This window comes from Adiantum capillus-veneris, chromosome 25, assembly GCF_014529385.1.
Source record: "Adiantum capillus-veneris isolate H3 chromosome 25, ASM1452938v2, whole genome shotgun sequence".
Lineage (NCBI taxonomy): Eukaryota > Viridiplantae > Streptophyta > Polypodiopsida > Polypodiales > Pteridaceae > Adiantum > Adiantum capillus-veneris.
The window spans coordinates 127,232,754-127,248,353 of NC_140955.1; the positions used below are offsets into that span (position 1 = coordinate 127,232,754).

Genomic DNA, 15,600 nt, shown 5'->3' on the forward strand with positions numbered 1-15,600 from the left:
CCGGGCTGAAACTGCAAACTTCGATGGATCCTACCGTGCGACGAGGAACTGTTGTGGGAAGGTGAAATCTGCGAGGTTCAGGACTTGTTCTGCAATGTCTAACTGCTGAAAACTGAAAACGCTGGTTCTAGGGCTGAATTTGTCGCGAAGATCTGCAAAAACGCTGAGGTTGATCTGCAAACCAAAAACGCTAGGGCTGAAAATTGACCTTGCGGGGAAATCTGCTGTGTTGTTGTGGGAATCTGCTAACGCTAGGGCTGATCTGCTGTCTACTGTCGTCGGGAATCTGCAAGTGCAAAAACGCTGGCTGATCTGGTGCAAAAACGCTAGGCCTTCTGTTGAGAGAAAACGCCAGAGTTGTCGCGGGGGTTGGTCTTGCTGAGAAGTTGCCTGTTGAACAAGGTGCTCCTGCTGCCTCTTCTGCCAGAAAGTGCTAGCGCTAGGTTTCTACTTATACAAACTTAGTAAATTTACCCTACCTACTTTCCAACAAAAGTCACTTAAAAATAATAAGTGAAAAATGTCAAAAATAGGGAAAATAGGTCTATGCACTGTAAAAATGCTACTGATGGGATCTGACTGGAATCTGACGGTCATATTGTGTGCAACCAGAGGATATGCATCTAATCTAAGTGTCTGGACATGCACGGTCTGCGAACAGACTCACAAAAGTGCCAGATCACTTCCTATTCTAGACTGACTTGACTGACCTCAACCTTGGTCATGTTGTAGCTTGTCCGCGGACAATAGGGTTGGATGTGTCACGTGACACCCGGTCTCTATGGAGAGAGCGGTCTACTATTGATTGCACAAATCTCTACAATACAATGGACTTGCCGACGATGTCGACAATGATGAGGATGACGACGAGACGGGCTGAAAACTGAAAACGCTAAGGGGCTGAAATCTGCAAACATTGTATCTATTGAATTCTGACTCTATGTCGGTCACGACGGCGATGACGACAACACGACGACGATGCGTTGAAAACGCAGATGCTGAAATCTGTGAATAGCGGGCTGAATCTGCAAACACTGGCTGATCTGACCGTGCGGCGAGGATCTGTTGCGGGAAGGTGAGATCTGCGAGGTTTGAGGGTTGTACTGCGGTGTCTATATGCTGAAAACTGAAAACGCTGAAGGTAGGGCTGAATCTGTCGCCAGGAATCTGCAAAACGCTGAGGTTGGTCTGCAATTGCAAAAACGCTAGGCATGTTGTTGTGGTTTTGCTCTGCAAAACGCTGAGTTTGGTCTGCAATTGCAAAAACGCTAGGCATGTTGTTGTGGTTTTGCTAACGCCAGGGCTGATCTGTACTCTGCTACAAAAATGCTATGGGTTTTGCTGTCGTCAGGCTGATCTGCAATGTTGAAAAACGTTGGGGCTGATCTGCATTGGATGAAAAACGTTGGCTCGTCCTTGTGGCTGAAAACGCTAGGTTGCTTGCGGGGGCGTCTTGCTGAGAAGGTGCACTGTCGAACACTGAGTCCCTGCTGCCTCTTCTGCAAGAAAGTGCTAGCGCTAGCTTTTCTTATATATTACCTTAATCAATTTGCCCTACCCAGTTCCCAACAAAGTCGCTTATTAATAATAAGTGAAAAATGGCTAAAATAGGGAAAATAGGTATGTGCATTGTAAAAATGCTCCTAATGGGTTTTGATGGTAATCTGATGATCATGCTTGGCTGTCGTCAAAACCTTGCTATTCCCTGTCTTCTTAGTTGTCGCAAAATAAGCATTAAATAGATGCAACCAAGAATGAATAACACTAGCATCCATCTTACCGTCATACTTATTGAACGTGATCTTCTCTGTGACAGGGTTGTTGGAGTTCGAGTCTCTGCTACTTGATGAACTACCAACATCTTTGACCGGCCCCTGTAGGACCAACTCTTGCATGCGTTGGTCTCTCTGCACCTCACGCTCTAACTCCAAGGCCGCTCGCCTATCTTCGGCCGCGAAACGCGCTTGCTCGCGCTCATGCTGCAAGGCTAACCGTCTTTCTTCGCGCTCGCGATCCAATTCGGCCTTTCTTTCTTTGCGCTCGCGATCCAATTCTGCCTTTCTTTCTTCGGCCACCAAGTGCGCTTGCTCGCACTCACGCTCTAAGGCTGCCGTTCTTTCTTCGCGTTCACGATCCAATTCTGCCTTTCTTTCTTCGTGCTCGCGCCCCAAGGTGATGCGTTGCGCTTCTTGTCCTATCATCATGTCCATTGTCGTCTTGACCAAAGCCTCCATAGGATTTGGTGCAATCCTTGGCGTAGATGGGGAAGGGGGAGGGTCGGAAAAGCCTCCTGGTGGGCAAAATTCTTCTTCGCCACCTCCATGCGAAGTATCCATTCCGCTTCGGGTGATGACCATACACTGAAGTCTTGGGTTCTTAAGTTCATGAGGAACTTGGGTTCTTGTGGTTCTTGCTTCCTGAGGTTCTTGAGGGTCTTGAGTCTTGAGGTTCTTGAGGTTCTTGAGGTTTTTCTTTAGCTTGCAATCTATGTTAGAGAAGGATCTTCTCTTACCCGAGCTCTACTCTTTCCTGCGGGAGCACCCCTTGCGGCCTTGCGCTCACACCAAGGTTGCTTTTCCCCACCTCACGTCGATTGGCCAGCCGCTAAGTGCACGATCCGCTCTCAATGAGTGAAAAGAGAAACAAGGGGAGGCTGGACAAGCCCTTCTTTCTTGGGTTTCCTATCACTCTTCAAAAACACGATGAGGAATCGACACGCCCAAGTGGACTTGGGTTACGTGCGACCGCAACAAGCAAAAAAAATTCTTGTGGTTCTTTTCTTGAGTGATATCAAAACACTGTCAAAGCTCTGATACCAATCTAAGGTGCAGCGGAAGTGAATGTTGAACTTTGCTCAAGATGAGTACTCCGAACTATGCTCAAGGGTTCCCTTTACTTACGGAAGGGAGAGCCTTCCGTTCCTTTAGTGAGAAAGTGCAAACGATCACAAACAAAGTGGATAAACACTGTGCATGAAGGTGTTGAGACTGAGAGATAGAGAGAGAAGAATACGACACCAGAATGTTGTCAAACCCTCCTCCGAAGGCCCCGGTCTACATGGCGAGAGCGGTCTACTATTGATTGCACAAATCTCTACAATGCAATGGACTTGCCGGCGATATTGATGACGATGAGGATGACGACGAGACAAGCTGAAAACTGAAAACGCTAAGGGGCTGAAATCTGCAAATCTTGTGTCTGCTGAATTTTGACTCTATGTCGGTGAGGATGGCGATGGCGATGACGACGACGCAACGATGATGCGTTGAAAACATAGATGCTGAAATCTGTGAATAGCGGGCTGAATCTACAAACGCTGGCTAATCAGACCATGCAGCGACGATCTGCTGCTGCGGGAAGGTGAGGTCTACGAGGTTTGGGGGTTGTACTACGGTGTCTATATGCTGAAAACTGAAAACGCTGAAGCTAGGGCTGAATCTGTCGCCGGGAATCTGCAAAACGTTGAGGTTGGTCTGCAATTGCAAAAACGCTAGGCATGTTGTTGTGGTTCTGCTAACGCCAGGGCTGATCTGTAACCTGCTGCAAAAACGTTATGGGTTCTGTTGTCGCCAGGCTGATCTGCAATGCTGAAAAACGCTGGGGCTGATCTACATTGGATGAAAAACGTTGGCTGGTCCTTGTGGCTGAATACGCTAGGTTGCTTGCCGGGGGGTCTTGCTGAGTAGGTGCACTGTCGAACACTTGTCCCTGTTGCCTCTTTTGCCAGAAAGTGCTAGCGCTATATTGCCTCAGTCAATTTGCCCTACCCAGTTTCCAACAAAGTCACTTATTAAAAATAAGTGAAAAAATGGCTAAAATAGGAAAAATAGGTATGTGCACTGTAAAAATGCTCCTGACGGAATCTGATGGTAATCTGATGCTCATGTTGTGTGCAACCAAAGGATATGCATCTACTCTAAGTGCCTCGACATGCACGGTCTGCGAACAGACTCACAAAAGTGCCAAAACACTTCCTAAGCTAGGCTAACTGAACCCTTGTCATGAAGTAGCTTGTCCACGTACACATAGGGTTAGATGTGCACGTGACAATTTGTTTTCTATGTGCATTGGCAGCTTACTTTGGATGAAACGTACATCAATCAGACATTACTACTACTTTCTTGAATGAGGATATGTTTAAGGAAGTATATGTAACAAAGCCTCGTGCTTTTGTCAAGGAAGGACAAGAAAAGGAAGTGTGCAAACATAAGAAAGGTTTATATGGGTTGAAGCAATCTCCTCGTACTTGGTATGAAAAAGTTGACACTCATTTACAATCCAATTGAAACTACTTCGTACGTCAAACGTGAGGGGGGTGAAGTATTTCTCATTGTCGTTTTGTATGATGATTCGCTGATTATTGATATGAATGAGACACACATTGTTGAATTCAAGTCTGAATTGAATGCAACTTTCAAGATGAAAGACTTGGACCTTTGGCATACAGTCAAGATAGTGTGATGGAGGTATTGCTTTGTGTCAAGCAAGATATATAGAAACATTACTATGTAAGTTTGGACTTGAGAACTGCAAACATATTGCTACTCCAATGGATATAGGCTTGAAATTGAGTCTTCATGATACTGGAGATCTTGGTGATGTCACTATTTGTTGGATGCCTTATTTATGTATGCAATACACGGCCGCATATTCAGTTTGCAATCTCACAGGTCAACAGATTTATGCATAGCCCCTGATCTAAGCATCGGCAAGCTCTTAAAAAGATCTTTCGTTCCTTGAGTGGCACGAACATCTTGGGTTGTTTTATCCCAAAGGGGGATCATTGCCGCTAGATTTGCATGCTTTTTTGGACTCAAATTGGGTTGGTTTTTGTTTCATGCTCGGTAGTTCATGCATATCATAGTTGAGCAAGAAGCACCTTACCATGGCCACTTCCACTTGTGAGGCTGAGTACAGGGCACTCTTCACAGCTACGGTTGAGAGTGTATGGCTCAAACACCTTCTGGCTGATTTGGGTGTTGGACAAGACACCGTCAACATCCTCTACACTAATAGTCAGAGCGCATTCGCAATTGCAAGGAACACACTTTTTTATGCTCTGAGTACAGGGCACTCTTCACAGCTACAGTTGAGAGTGTATGGCTCAAACGCCTTCTGGTTGATTTGGGTGTTGGACAAGACACCACCAACATTCTCTACACTATGCGCATTCGCAATAGCAAGGAACATACTTTTTCATGCTCACACAAAGCGCATTCACGTACATTATCACTATGTTAGGAAGAGACCATCAGCAGGAGAGATCAGCTTGGCTTATGTGCCAACTCAGGACAACCTTGCATATGTGTCCACAAAGGCATTGCCTCGTCAGAAGTTTGAAGCTTTATGCAAAGCTTTGGGCTTCTTCCCTTTGTGGATTGATCGTGTCCTTAGGGCATGGCACTCCCTTACACACTATGTGCCAGCTCTCGTTCACCGCATCATTCCCAAGGGGGATTTGTTACCATATATGTGGGAGTGACGTGTGTACACACTTAGGACCGTGGGGGCACTTTTTCCCTCACTAGGAAATTTTTTCTCGTGCCTTGTATATATGCGCATCACTATAGGACTAAGTTATCTTTCTATCTGCGCACTAAGCAACACACTCTATTGTGTTCCTTGAGCTTCTTCATCTTCTCCACATTGCGTATGCACCCTGCAACCCTAATTCCAACACCCATTTGAACTTCCAAGCATGGAAGGTGTTCTCGTCGTGCTCCTCACTAACAATAGCATCAGTTTCATCATTGTTAAGACATATTTTCAAAAAATCAAAATCTCCACAAAACCCTCCAGCAGACAAAAAAAGCTTGTATCTAGCACTTTCTATGACCACAATATGCGTACACAACCCAATAAACTATTCCACACTATTATAGTTATGAAAACTACAACACCAACTGAGATTTATGCAACATCAAAATGGGAGATTTGCAGAAACGCCTAACCTTTGCGTTCTTGCACATGATCCCACTCTTAATTCCAAAATGGAGGCCAATACTCGCCCGAAGTGGAAGTCCGGTGGCATAGTAGTAGTCAAGAATCCCAAAGCACACGATCTCCCACAAAAACCGTCAAGATTGTAGATCATTTCTGATGTCTCCCAAAAATCTCAAGGATGGGTGTAGAATCGGGAGGAGAACGGAGAAACCCTTACCCTCAACAACTTCTTCCGCTGGTCTTACTTGCCGCTAACAACTTCTTAGCTACAATCAAGATCTGATACCATGTAAAAAGATAGAGAATGAGAGAGCTTGCGCTCTTGCAAGCACACACGCTCACAACCAAGATAGCACACAATGGAGATGGGGTTGAGAGTTGTGTCTTCTTTCTCTTCACTACTCAAAATAATGAGATGATCTAGAACACATAAGTGGAAAATACAGCATAATAATAGACTATCTACAATGATCAATGTGAAACCGCTAATGAGTGAGTTGGCAAGATAAGTGTCCATCATTCTCGGTAAGTAGACCAAGACGGTGAAGTCAAGCTATATTATCACTGGCAATGATCCTCGTATCCGCTAGCTCGTGCAATCTAGGCGAGAAGTCATCCGGACATACCATGCGTTGAGCTTGATATCTCAGCAATGCCCAAAGTGGAGTATTATATAGATATACTTGGTTTGTCCGATAGGTCAACTTTGACCTAAAAAGGCCATTGATAGAGCTCTCTCTCTCTCTCTCTCTCTCTCTCTCTCTCTCTCTCTCTCTCTCTCTCTCTCTCTCTCAAGCCCGAAAATGAGTCAAATGGGCGGTCTAATGATGAGGTACAGAAGTGACTGAGGAATGGCCAAGAAAGAGATCAAGAAGGATACATGAGCAAGAGTTAGGTGCCCCACTTTGTAATATGTATCCCATCCTAACAAGACATTAAAATGAATTTCTTTCTCTCTCTCTCCAAAAATAGTACTGTATTACTAAGTGCTGAAGATCTGATAAATGACAAAATGCCTGCACTTTAAGAAAGTGCACACGCTGTGAGGAATCCAAGGGTATGTACATCAAGGTTGTCTGCTGAATGAAAGGGCAACCATTAAAATTAAAGTTATTGTCAATCCACTTGCCCTGCCATAAAACTGAAAAGGAGGGAAGTCGGGACTCTCAACTGAGTTTTCCTATTCTTGCACAGGATAGACAGTACAGAAACTAGGCTACCAGACTGCCTCTCTCTCTCTCTCTCTCTCTCTCTCTCTCTCTCTCTCTCTCTCTCTCTCTCTCTCACACACACACACACACATGCAAGCACACAATTAGCTTTGGGCTGTGAGAGAGAGAGAGAGAGAGAGAGAGAGAGAGAGCTGATTTTCATAAGCGAACTATGTGTGTGTGTGTGTGTGTGTGTGTGTGTGTGTGTGAGAGAGAGAGAGAGAGGTGCATTGCAAGCGCACACTTAAATGTATGTAGAAAGGAAAAAACTTACATTCCGGGGAAGAAAGGGAGAAGGAGAAGGAAGAGTGGTACAGACGACCCGGAGCAAGGGAGGTGTTAGCGGAGATGGAGAGAGGACGGGCGGCACGGCTGTCAAAAGTGAGACGAAGGCATGAAGCAGAAGAGGGACAAGACTCTTGGCAGAGGGGCACCGTCGGCGAGGCTGCGAGACGATGAGAAGAAGCTTGCAAGCCCGCCATTGAAGCTCCGCTGACCTTCAGTACCGCAGTAGGAAAAGCCCACTACGATGCTTCCTGCCAAGTGAGTACATCAAAGCGTTGAGTTGAGACGCCACGTGGATGATTTCATTTTTGCAATTTGCACCCTCCATTTTACTTAGCCATGAGCTACCCTTGGTGACATCATTTGTGATTGAGTTTGTGTGTTCAAGGTTACTCTTGGAAAGTTAGGGTAGGTTCACACAATGCGGTGGAAAAAAAAATTCGGGAGAAGATAAGTGGATTATAAAAAAGATGGAAAATTTACAATTACCCTAGGGGAGGATGGGGGTTATCCTGTCCAGTGTTAGAAACAAATTGAGGTCCGGTGTATTTTAATTGGTTGTTCAATGTTGGAAAAAAACCGAGGTCCAATGTATTTTAACCGACTGGAATTGTAAAATCTCGATTGAATTTTGAGCTTGCCTTTAAGATAACCGAGAAATTTACACACGTTTTAGTTTGATTACCGACAAAAGCTTCGGATTTGGACCTATAAATCAAGAGAATTTCAAGTTTGCCCTTATTTTCACCGATTAGGAAAAATGTTTTTCTAGCCCTAATCTTGTCCGAGAAAATTGAAAGGGGTTCCTAGTGTAAGTGTGGTGGAAATCTTGCAGAGAGGGGTATCAAAGTTGCATGGCTAGAATTGGTTCGTTGTAGTTGCAGTTTCTTTTTCTCTGGGCCCACCATAGTTCTTCCAACTTCACCACTCAAAAGAATTGTTGGCCTCTCTCAACCTCTCTCTCTTTTTCGCTCTTCCTCCTCCAACGTAGTTCAAATGAGGCTTTTCCTTCTCGAGACTTGTTTTAACCCAACCTTCATATGATAGTGCTTACACAAACTTTGTCATGAGATCATGGGTCCAATTTTTGGTTTTGTAAAAGGACACATAGGTAGACATTAAAAAAATTTAATATTTCCATTGCTTATTGGAACTAGCTTTTCATATGAAAAGTTGATATCGTCTTTTTTTTTTCTTTTGTCTTTTGTGCAAAACTCACAACAGTGAGTGATTGTATTGAAAAGCCGCCGAGAAATATACAAATCAGTCTCAAGCTCATGCCAAAAGTCCAATCCTTTACAGAGCAAGGCCCAACCGGATTGTATTAAAAATGCGTGATTTGTATTAAAAAGGAACAAGATATACATCACAAAGCCTACAAAAGAGGCTAGATAATTGAACAAAAGCAATCCAAATCAACCTGGGACCCAATCCACATTCGCATTCAACCTAGCATTCCAGATTAATTGCTGGATCTTTTCATTTCAAAGCAGTAAATGACTTGAGATTCTTTGCATTTTATTCATTTAGAATGCCAACGTGAACCTTCACCTTGTTTACATCAAAAGCCCTTGTCTTTTAAATGAATGGCATATGCCATCTTGATCTTGCTCAATGGTATTGTTGTAACCCATGCTCCTTGTACTCTTCCTTTTCTTTTTCTATAATACAACGTGGCAACATGCCATTTTTGTGGTTTTCTTTAATTATAACCTTTTTTTCCCTTCCTTTTCTTTTTCTAAAACACAACGTGGCAACATGCCATTTTGTGGTTTTCTTTAGTTATAACTTACACAAAATGTGTAGGGTCCGTCTATCTATCAATCACTCTTAAGGCCTCCATTGACTTCCAATATTTCTTCTGATCAATCAACACCTTTGCATCTCATAGTCCTTTGGTCAAGGTAGGCTATTTGTGATTCTTTTATTGGCACATGCATTCCCTTAGTTGGGCTCTCCCTTAATTGTGCTCTTGTAACAGACCGGCATCTTTGCATTTCATAATCCTTTTGTCAAGGTATTTATGATTTCTTTGTTTGCATAGCTAGCAAAAGGCTTGCGCCATGGAATTTTGACTATGAACATTTACGTATTCGTTTTCAACGTTCATAATTCACCAACCATGCTCTGAGGAGTCTTAGTTATTTGGAATGTGATTATCTGACCATCATGCATGCTCACACGGAAGGCTTAGTTGTTTAAAACTTTGCCTTTGGTTTGGCAACTAGGTGGTTTTCTGCTTAGTTGCATGTGCGATCCTTAGTTGTACTACGCCATCAAGAGAGCGTTATCATTTATTGACGTAGCAACAATGTGAAAATTGCATTGAGCAAGATGTTATGAAAGATGTGGAATAGTCCCTTAGCACAAATCATAGGTAATCCATGACTACCTCTTTAAAGATTAGTAAGTGATCGACTTGCCATGAGTGAACCTTCTAAGGATGCATGCAAGAGAGCAAGATCAAATATAGCATGCACACCTCATAGACTAGTGTTGTTATGCAAGTACGAGAGGAGATGAGAGGTAGAGGAGAGAGCAACACAAGACTGGGACAAAGGATACTCTCCCCCTTGTACAAGGATCCCTCAATAACCGTTGTGAGCTTTATTTATTATATTTCATAAAGGTTTCAAAAATAGAAAGATGTCTCCATCAATAATAACATAGTTTTTTTTTTATATGCATCCAATGTGAGTTGTCCAGTATGATTCATATATGATGATAGACACCACTCCACTTGTCAACCATACATATATCACGAATGCCCATAAAGTTTTTTACATTACCATAACTTGTTGAGAAAACAATAATCTTCACTTGCTAGTAGAGACCTAACAAGTTGTAAAGCAAAACTTTCGAGCACCCATGTAATTATGGCATAAAAGTCACATTGCAAGAACTTCATATGATGTATAGAAGCAAACAAAAATTTGTACAATGGTAAGCAATGTCTTGTTGGAAGGTATTTATCTATACAAATATGCACGAGGGGGAGTACTTTGGCATCCCTGTCACTGCTGCATGTTACCATATACATGTGATAGTGATGTGTGTGAACACACTAGGACTGCCGGGGCATTTTTTCCCTCTTTAGGAGGTTTTTTCCCCCGAGCATTGTATATGCGCCCATCACTCTAGGGCTATCTATCTTTCCATTGCACACTAAGTAACACACTCTCTATTGTGTGCCTTGAGCTTCCTTCGTCTTCTCCAAGCTGTGTGCGTTTCTCTGCGACCCTAATTCCAACAATTGGTATCAGAGCAGGTTGCGTCCTCCCGGCTTAGTCGCCATCTACTCCAGTACACACCTGCTCACTTTCTTTGATTTCAATGAGCTTTGGCGAGTGTTCGCAGTTCGACAAATATTGGGCTCATTTCGGCCTCCGTTTCCACTACAGGCAAGTCTGCACAGGCAATTTCATCATTTTGTGCAAAATTTCTGTCAGTGTTGTTTTCTGCATAACAGGTGCCTTACAGTCTTCCTGTTCCGTGTCTCCTATTTTCGGGCAGTTTTCACATCAGGTGCAGCATTTACCATGGCTGACAACAACAACATAGATGTGTTCAAGATGTTTGCTACTAAGGACAGGTTGGATGGGGACAATTACCCTATTTGGGCTTATATGATGCAACACGTTCTTGTGTCAAAGGGCGTCTAGAATATTGTGCAGGGCATTGATGTACGTCCTGGTTCTGAGGATGTAGGCGATGTTGAGGATGTTGTAGGTCTTGCTGCAAGGATTGCTGCTGTTAGAGTTGTTTTGCCTACGGCAGAACAAGCTTGTTGGGATGTAAAGGATGCACAGGCTCATGCATTGATTGCGTTGTCTGTGAAGCGCACCATTGTTCCTCACATCCGTTTAGCAAAATCTGCAAAACAGGCTTGGGATATTCTAGCAGGTCTTTATGTAAGCGGCAATGAGGCTAAAATTGCTTTGCTGCGTAAAGAGCTGGAGTCGAAGATGATGCATGAGGAAGATGATATGGGCACTTTCCTTGCTAGTGTCAAGGATAACAATGAGAAACTTATTTTTGCAGGTGAAGTCATTTCAGACAGTTCCCTTGTGCAGATGTTCTTGATGCCTTACCAGATTCCTACCAGACTTTTGCTAGTACTTGTAGGCTGATGACCCAAGGAAATCCTGAAGTTGTCAAGTTTGATGCATTATGCACATTGCTGTTGCAAGAGTCACTTTCTAGAAAAAACAGGACTAGGCAGCGTGCAGTTGAACAAGCTTTTATTGCTTCTCAAAGAAAGGGTGGTAACAGTAATGCAGCCACTTCTTATGGTTCTGTTGTGAGTGGCAAAAATTCTGTTCCTAATGCTTCTGCTCTAGCAGCAATTCGTCTGGAAATTTTGGTTATAAGGGCAAAAAGAAGTTGCGTTGCCCTTATTGTAAAGCTAATGATCACTTGATCAAGTCTTGTCCTAAGTTGAAGGCCAAAGAGGCTAAGAAGAAAAAGGGTGGTTCCACTGGAAATGTTGGTTCCACTACAAATGCAGCCATTGTTGAGTCTTCTGTGAAAGGAGACTGTAATGCTGATGTTGATGCAGAATGGGCTTTTAGCGCAGAGTGCACTTACAATCCTGTTGTCCATGATGCATGCTTGTCAATTGCTGTAGATTCACATGTGTGGTATTTCGACAGTGGTGCTACAAAGCACATTACCTCACATCGTGAATTGTTTACCTCTCTCGAGTCTGTCCCTCATGGGAATTCAATCACGTATGCCAACAATGCCTCTTATCCAGTTCAGGGAGTTGGAAAGATTGTGCTTACTGTTGCTAATGGCAGTTCTTTCACACTTGTTGATGCACTTTATGTACTTGGGATCAAGAAGAATCGCTTGTCTGTATCTGCACTTGCTACACTTGGACTTGTAGTCAAATTTATGGATGACAGATGTACAGTTCATGATCTCAGTTTTGGTGATGAAATTGTTGCATCTGGCCTTTTGTGCCGTGGGTTGTATAAGCTCACTTTGTATAACAAGTGTGGTTAAAATTTTGCAAATGATGTTGCAAATTCAAGGGCTATTTCAGATGCACAACTTTGACATGCACGTTTTGGTCATCTGAATTTTGCCAGTTTGCTGCGTTTGCAGAAATCTGATATGGTTGCTTCTTTGCCGCCTCTTGAAGCACCTGTCAAACATGTTTGTGAAGGCTGTATTTTGGGTAAGATGCAGCGTTCTAAGTTTCCAAAGGATGGTTCAGTGCGGGCCACATGCAGGTTGCAGCTTGTGCATAGTGATGTTTGTGGGCCCATGCAAACTCCGTCCTTGGGCAATTATGTGTACTTTGTGACTTTCATTGATGATTACTCCAGGCATGCGTGGGTATTTCCGCTTAAAGCGAAGTCCGAAGTTTTTATGTGCTTCAAACAATTTCGACTATGGCTGAAAATGTCTTGAAATGTACTATGGGCACCCTCCGTTCCGATCGAGGGGGGGAGTATATGTCTCATGAATTTAATGCATTTCTGGCTAGTCGTGGGATAAAACACCAATGTACAGTGCCTTATACACCTCAGCAAAATGGTGTTGTTGAGAGGAAAAATAGGTCACTTACGGAAATGGGACGATGTATGGTCAAAAGTCAAGCTTTGCCCCATTCTTTTTGGCTGGAGGCCATCATGTGTGCCACTTATGTACTTAACAGGTGTCCTACGAAAGCTTTGCAGTCTATTACTCCATATGAAGCATGGCATGATAGAAAGCCTTCTATTGAGCACATGCGTGTTTTCGGTTGTTTGGCATATGCTTTGGTGCCACAAACACAGCGTAGAAAATTGGATGATAAGGTTGTCAAATGTATTTTTGTTGGTTATAGTGTTGAAAGCAAAGGTTACAGGTTGTATCATCCGCAAACAAAACGTTTTCTGGTTTCACGTGATGTAGTGTTTGTGGAAGATTCTGTTCAGCCCTTGCTGTCATGTACTAGAGACAGTAATGTAAGCTCACAGGACATTTATGATACTTTGTTGCCTCTTTTCAGTGGTGGAAATACGAATGTAATTTCCAATGAGGCAAATGTACAACCTATGGGGTTTTCTGAAAATGTTACAGATCGGCCTATTACTGATGCAGATGTACATGATGTACTTGATGAGGAAAGGGCTGAAAATAAGCAGGCTAGGGGTATGCCAAAATGGCCAGTGCACACTTTGCGTGACAGTAAATTGGATGCACCTTTGTCTAGTCGTACTCGTTCAGGCTCTTGCCATGCATCTTATGCATCAGATTGTTATGCTTTGGCTCTGTCTAGCTTACATGATGTTGAGGAGCCTCTATCTTTTCATGAAGCACAGAATTCAAAAAATTGGATGGCTGCCATGCAATCAGAATATGATGCACTTATAGAAAATGACACATGGACTTTATGTGATTTGCCTCCTGGCAAAAAGGTCATTGGTACGAAATGGGTTTACAAGTTGAAACGCAAGCCGGATGGTGAGATTGATCGCCATAAGGCTCGACTTGTTGCAAAGGGTTATGCAAAGCAAAAAGGCATAGATTATGAAGAGACTTTTGCTCCCACTTGTCGTATGACTACTGTGCGTTTTCTATGTGCATTGGCAGCTCATTTTGATTGGGATGTACATCAATCAGACATTGTTACTGCTTTCTTGAATGGTGACATATTTGAGGAAGTTTATGTAACACAGCCTCGCGGTTTTGTCATAAAAGGACAAGAGGACAAAGTGTGCAAATGTAAGAAGGCTTCGTATGGGTTGAAGCAATCTCCTCGTGCTTGGTATGAGAAAGCTGACACTCATTTGGTTAAATGAGGCTTTTGTAACAGTCCAACAGAAAAGCACATTGTATGTAAAGCGTGAGGTGATGTACTTCTCATTGTGGTTCTTTATGTTGATGATTTTCTGATCATTGGACCAAATGAGAGACATATTGAAGGCTGATTTGAATACTACTTTCAAGATGAAAGATTTGGGGTTGTTGCATCATTACTTGGGTATACAGTTTAAGCAGTGTGATGGCGGTATTGCCTTGTGTCAGAAAAGTTACATAGAGACATTGCTATGTAAGTTTGGACTTGAGGATTGTAAACCTATTGACACTCCCATGGAAACATGTTTGAAGTTGAGTCTACATGATGCTGGCGATCTTGCTGATTTCACTCTTTACCAAACTGCTGTTGGCTGCCTCATTTATGTGTGCAACACGAGGCCAGATATTCAGTTTGCAGTCTCACAGGTCAGTAGATTCATGCATAGCCCAGGGTCTAAGCATTGGCAAGCTGTCAAGAGGATTTTCCGCTACCTTAGTGGCACTTTACACCTTGGCTTGTTTTATCCCAAGGGGGGATCATTGCCGCCAGACTTACATGCTTTTTCGGACTCAGATTGGGCTGGTTGTTTTGACATGCGAGTGTCCACAAGTGGTTTTTGTTTCATGCTTGGCAGTTCATGTATATCATGGTTGAGCAAGAAGCAACCTACTGTGGCCACTTCGAGTTGTGAGGCTGAGTACAGGGCAGTCTTCACAGCTACGGTTGAGTGTGTATGGCTCAGACGCCTTATGGCTGATTTGGGTGTTGGACAGGACATTGCCAACACTATCTACACTAACAGTCAGAGCGCATTGGCAGTTGCGAGAAACCCTGTTTTTCATGCTCGCACAAAGCACATTGAGGTGCATTACCACTATGTCAGGGAGAGGCTCTGAGGAGGAGAGATTAGCTTGGCTTATGTGCCAACACAGGACAACCTTGCAGATCTTTTCACAAAGGCATTGTCTCGTGAGAAGCTTGAAGCTTTCCGCAAAGCTTTGGGCTTGGTCCCCTTTGTGGACTGATCATGTCCTCAGGGCATGGCACTTCCCTTTACTCATGTGCCAGCTCTCGTTCACCGCATCACTCCAGGGGGGGATTTGTTACCATATACATGTGGTAGTGATGTGTGTGAACACAGTAGGACCGCCGGGGCATTTTTTCCCTCTTTAGGAGGTCTTCTCCCCCGTGCATTGTATATACGCCCATCACTCTAGGGCTATCTATCTTTCCATTGCACACTAAGTAACACACTCTCTATTGTGTGCCTTGAGCTTCCTTCGTCTTCTCCAAGCTGTGTACGTTTCTCTGCAACCCTAATTCCAACACTGCAAATGTTTTGGTCCACCAACACCACTTTATTTTTTG

General features: G+C 43.4%; 1 protein-coding gene across 2 annotated transcripts in view; it reads right to left on the reverse strand.

Moving 5' to 3' along the window:
- Window positions 1–7,696, reverse strand: part of LOC147425623 (protein LUTEIN DEFICIENT 5, chloroplastic-like) — a 46,775-nt gene extending 39,079 nt beyond the window's left edge. The window contains exon 1 of one of the 2 annotated variants that reach the window (XM_086500283.1): window positions 7,429–7,696. In XM_086500283.1, the coding sequence (XP_086356409.1) occupies window positions 7,429–7,636 (208 nt within the window). In that variant the 5' untranslated portion in view covers window positions 7,637–7,696. Of the gene's footprint in view, window positions 1–5,951; window positions 6,167–7,428 lie in introns of those variants that run through there. The other variant, XM_086500284.1, reaches the window with a different exon arrangement.
- Between the last annotated feature and the right edge of the window lie 7,904 nt (window positions 7,697–15,600).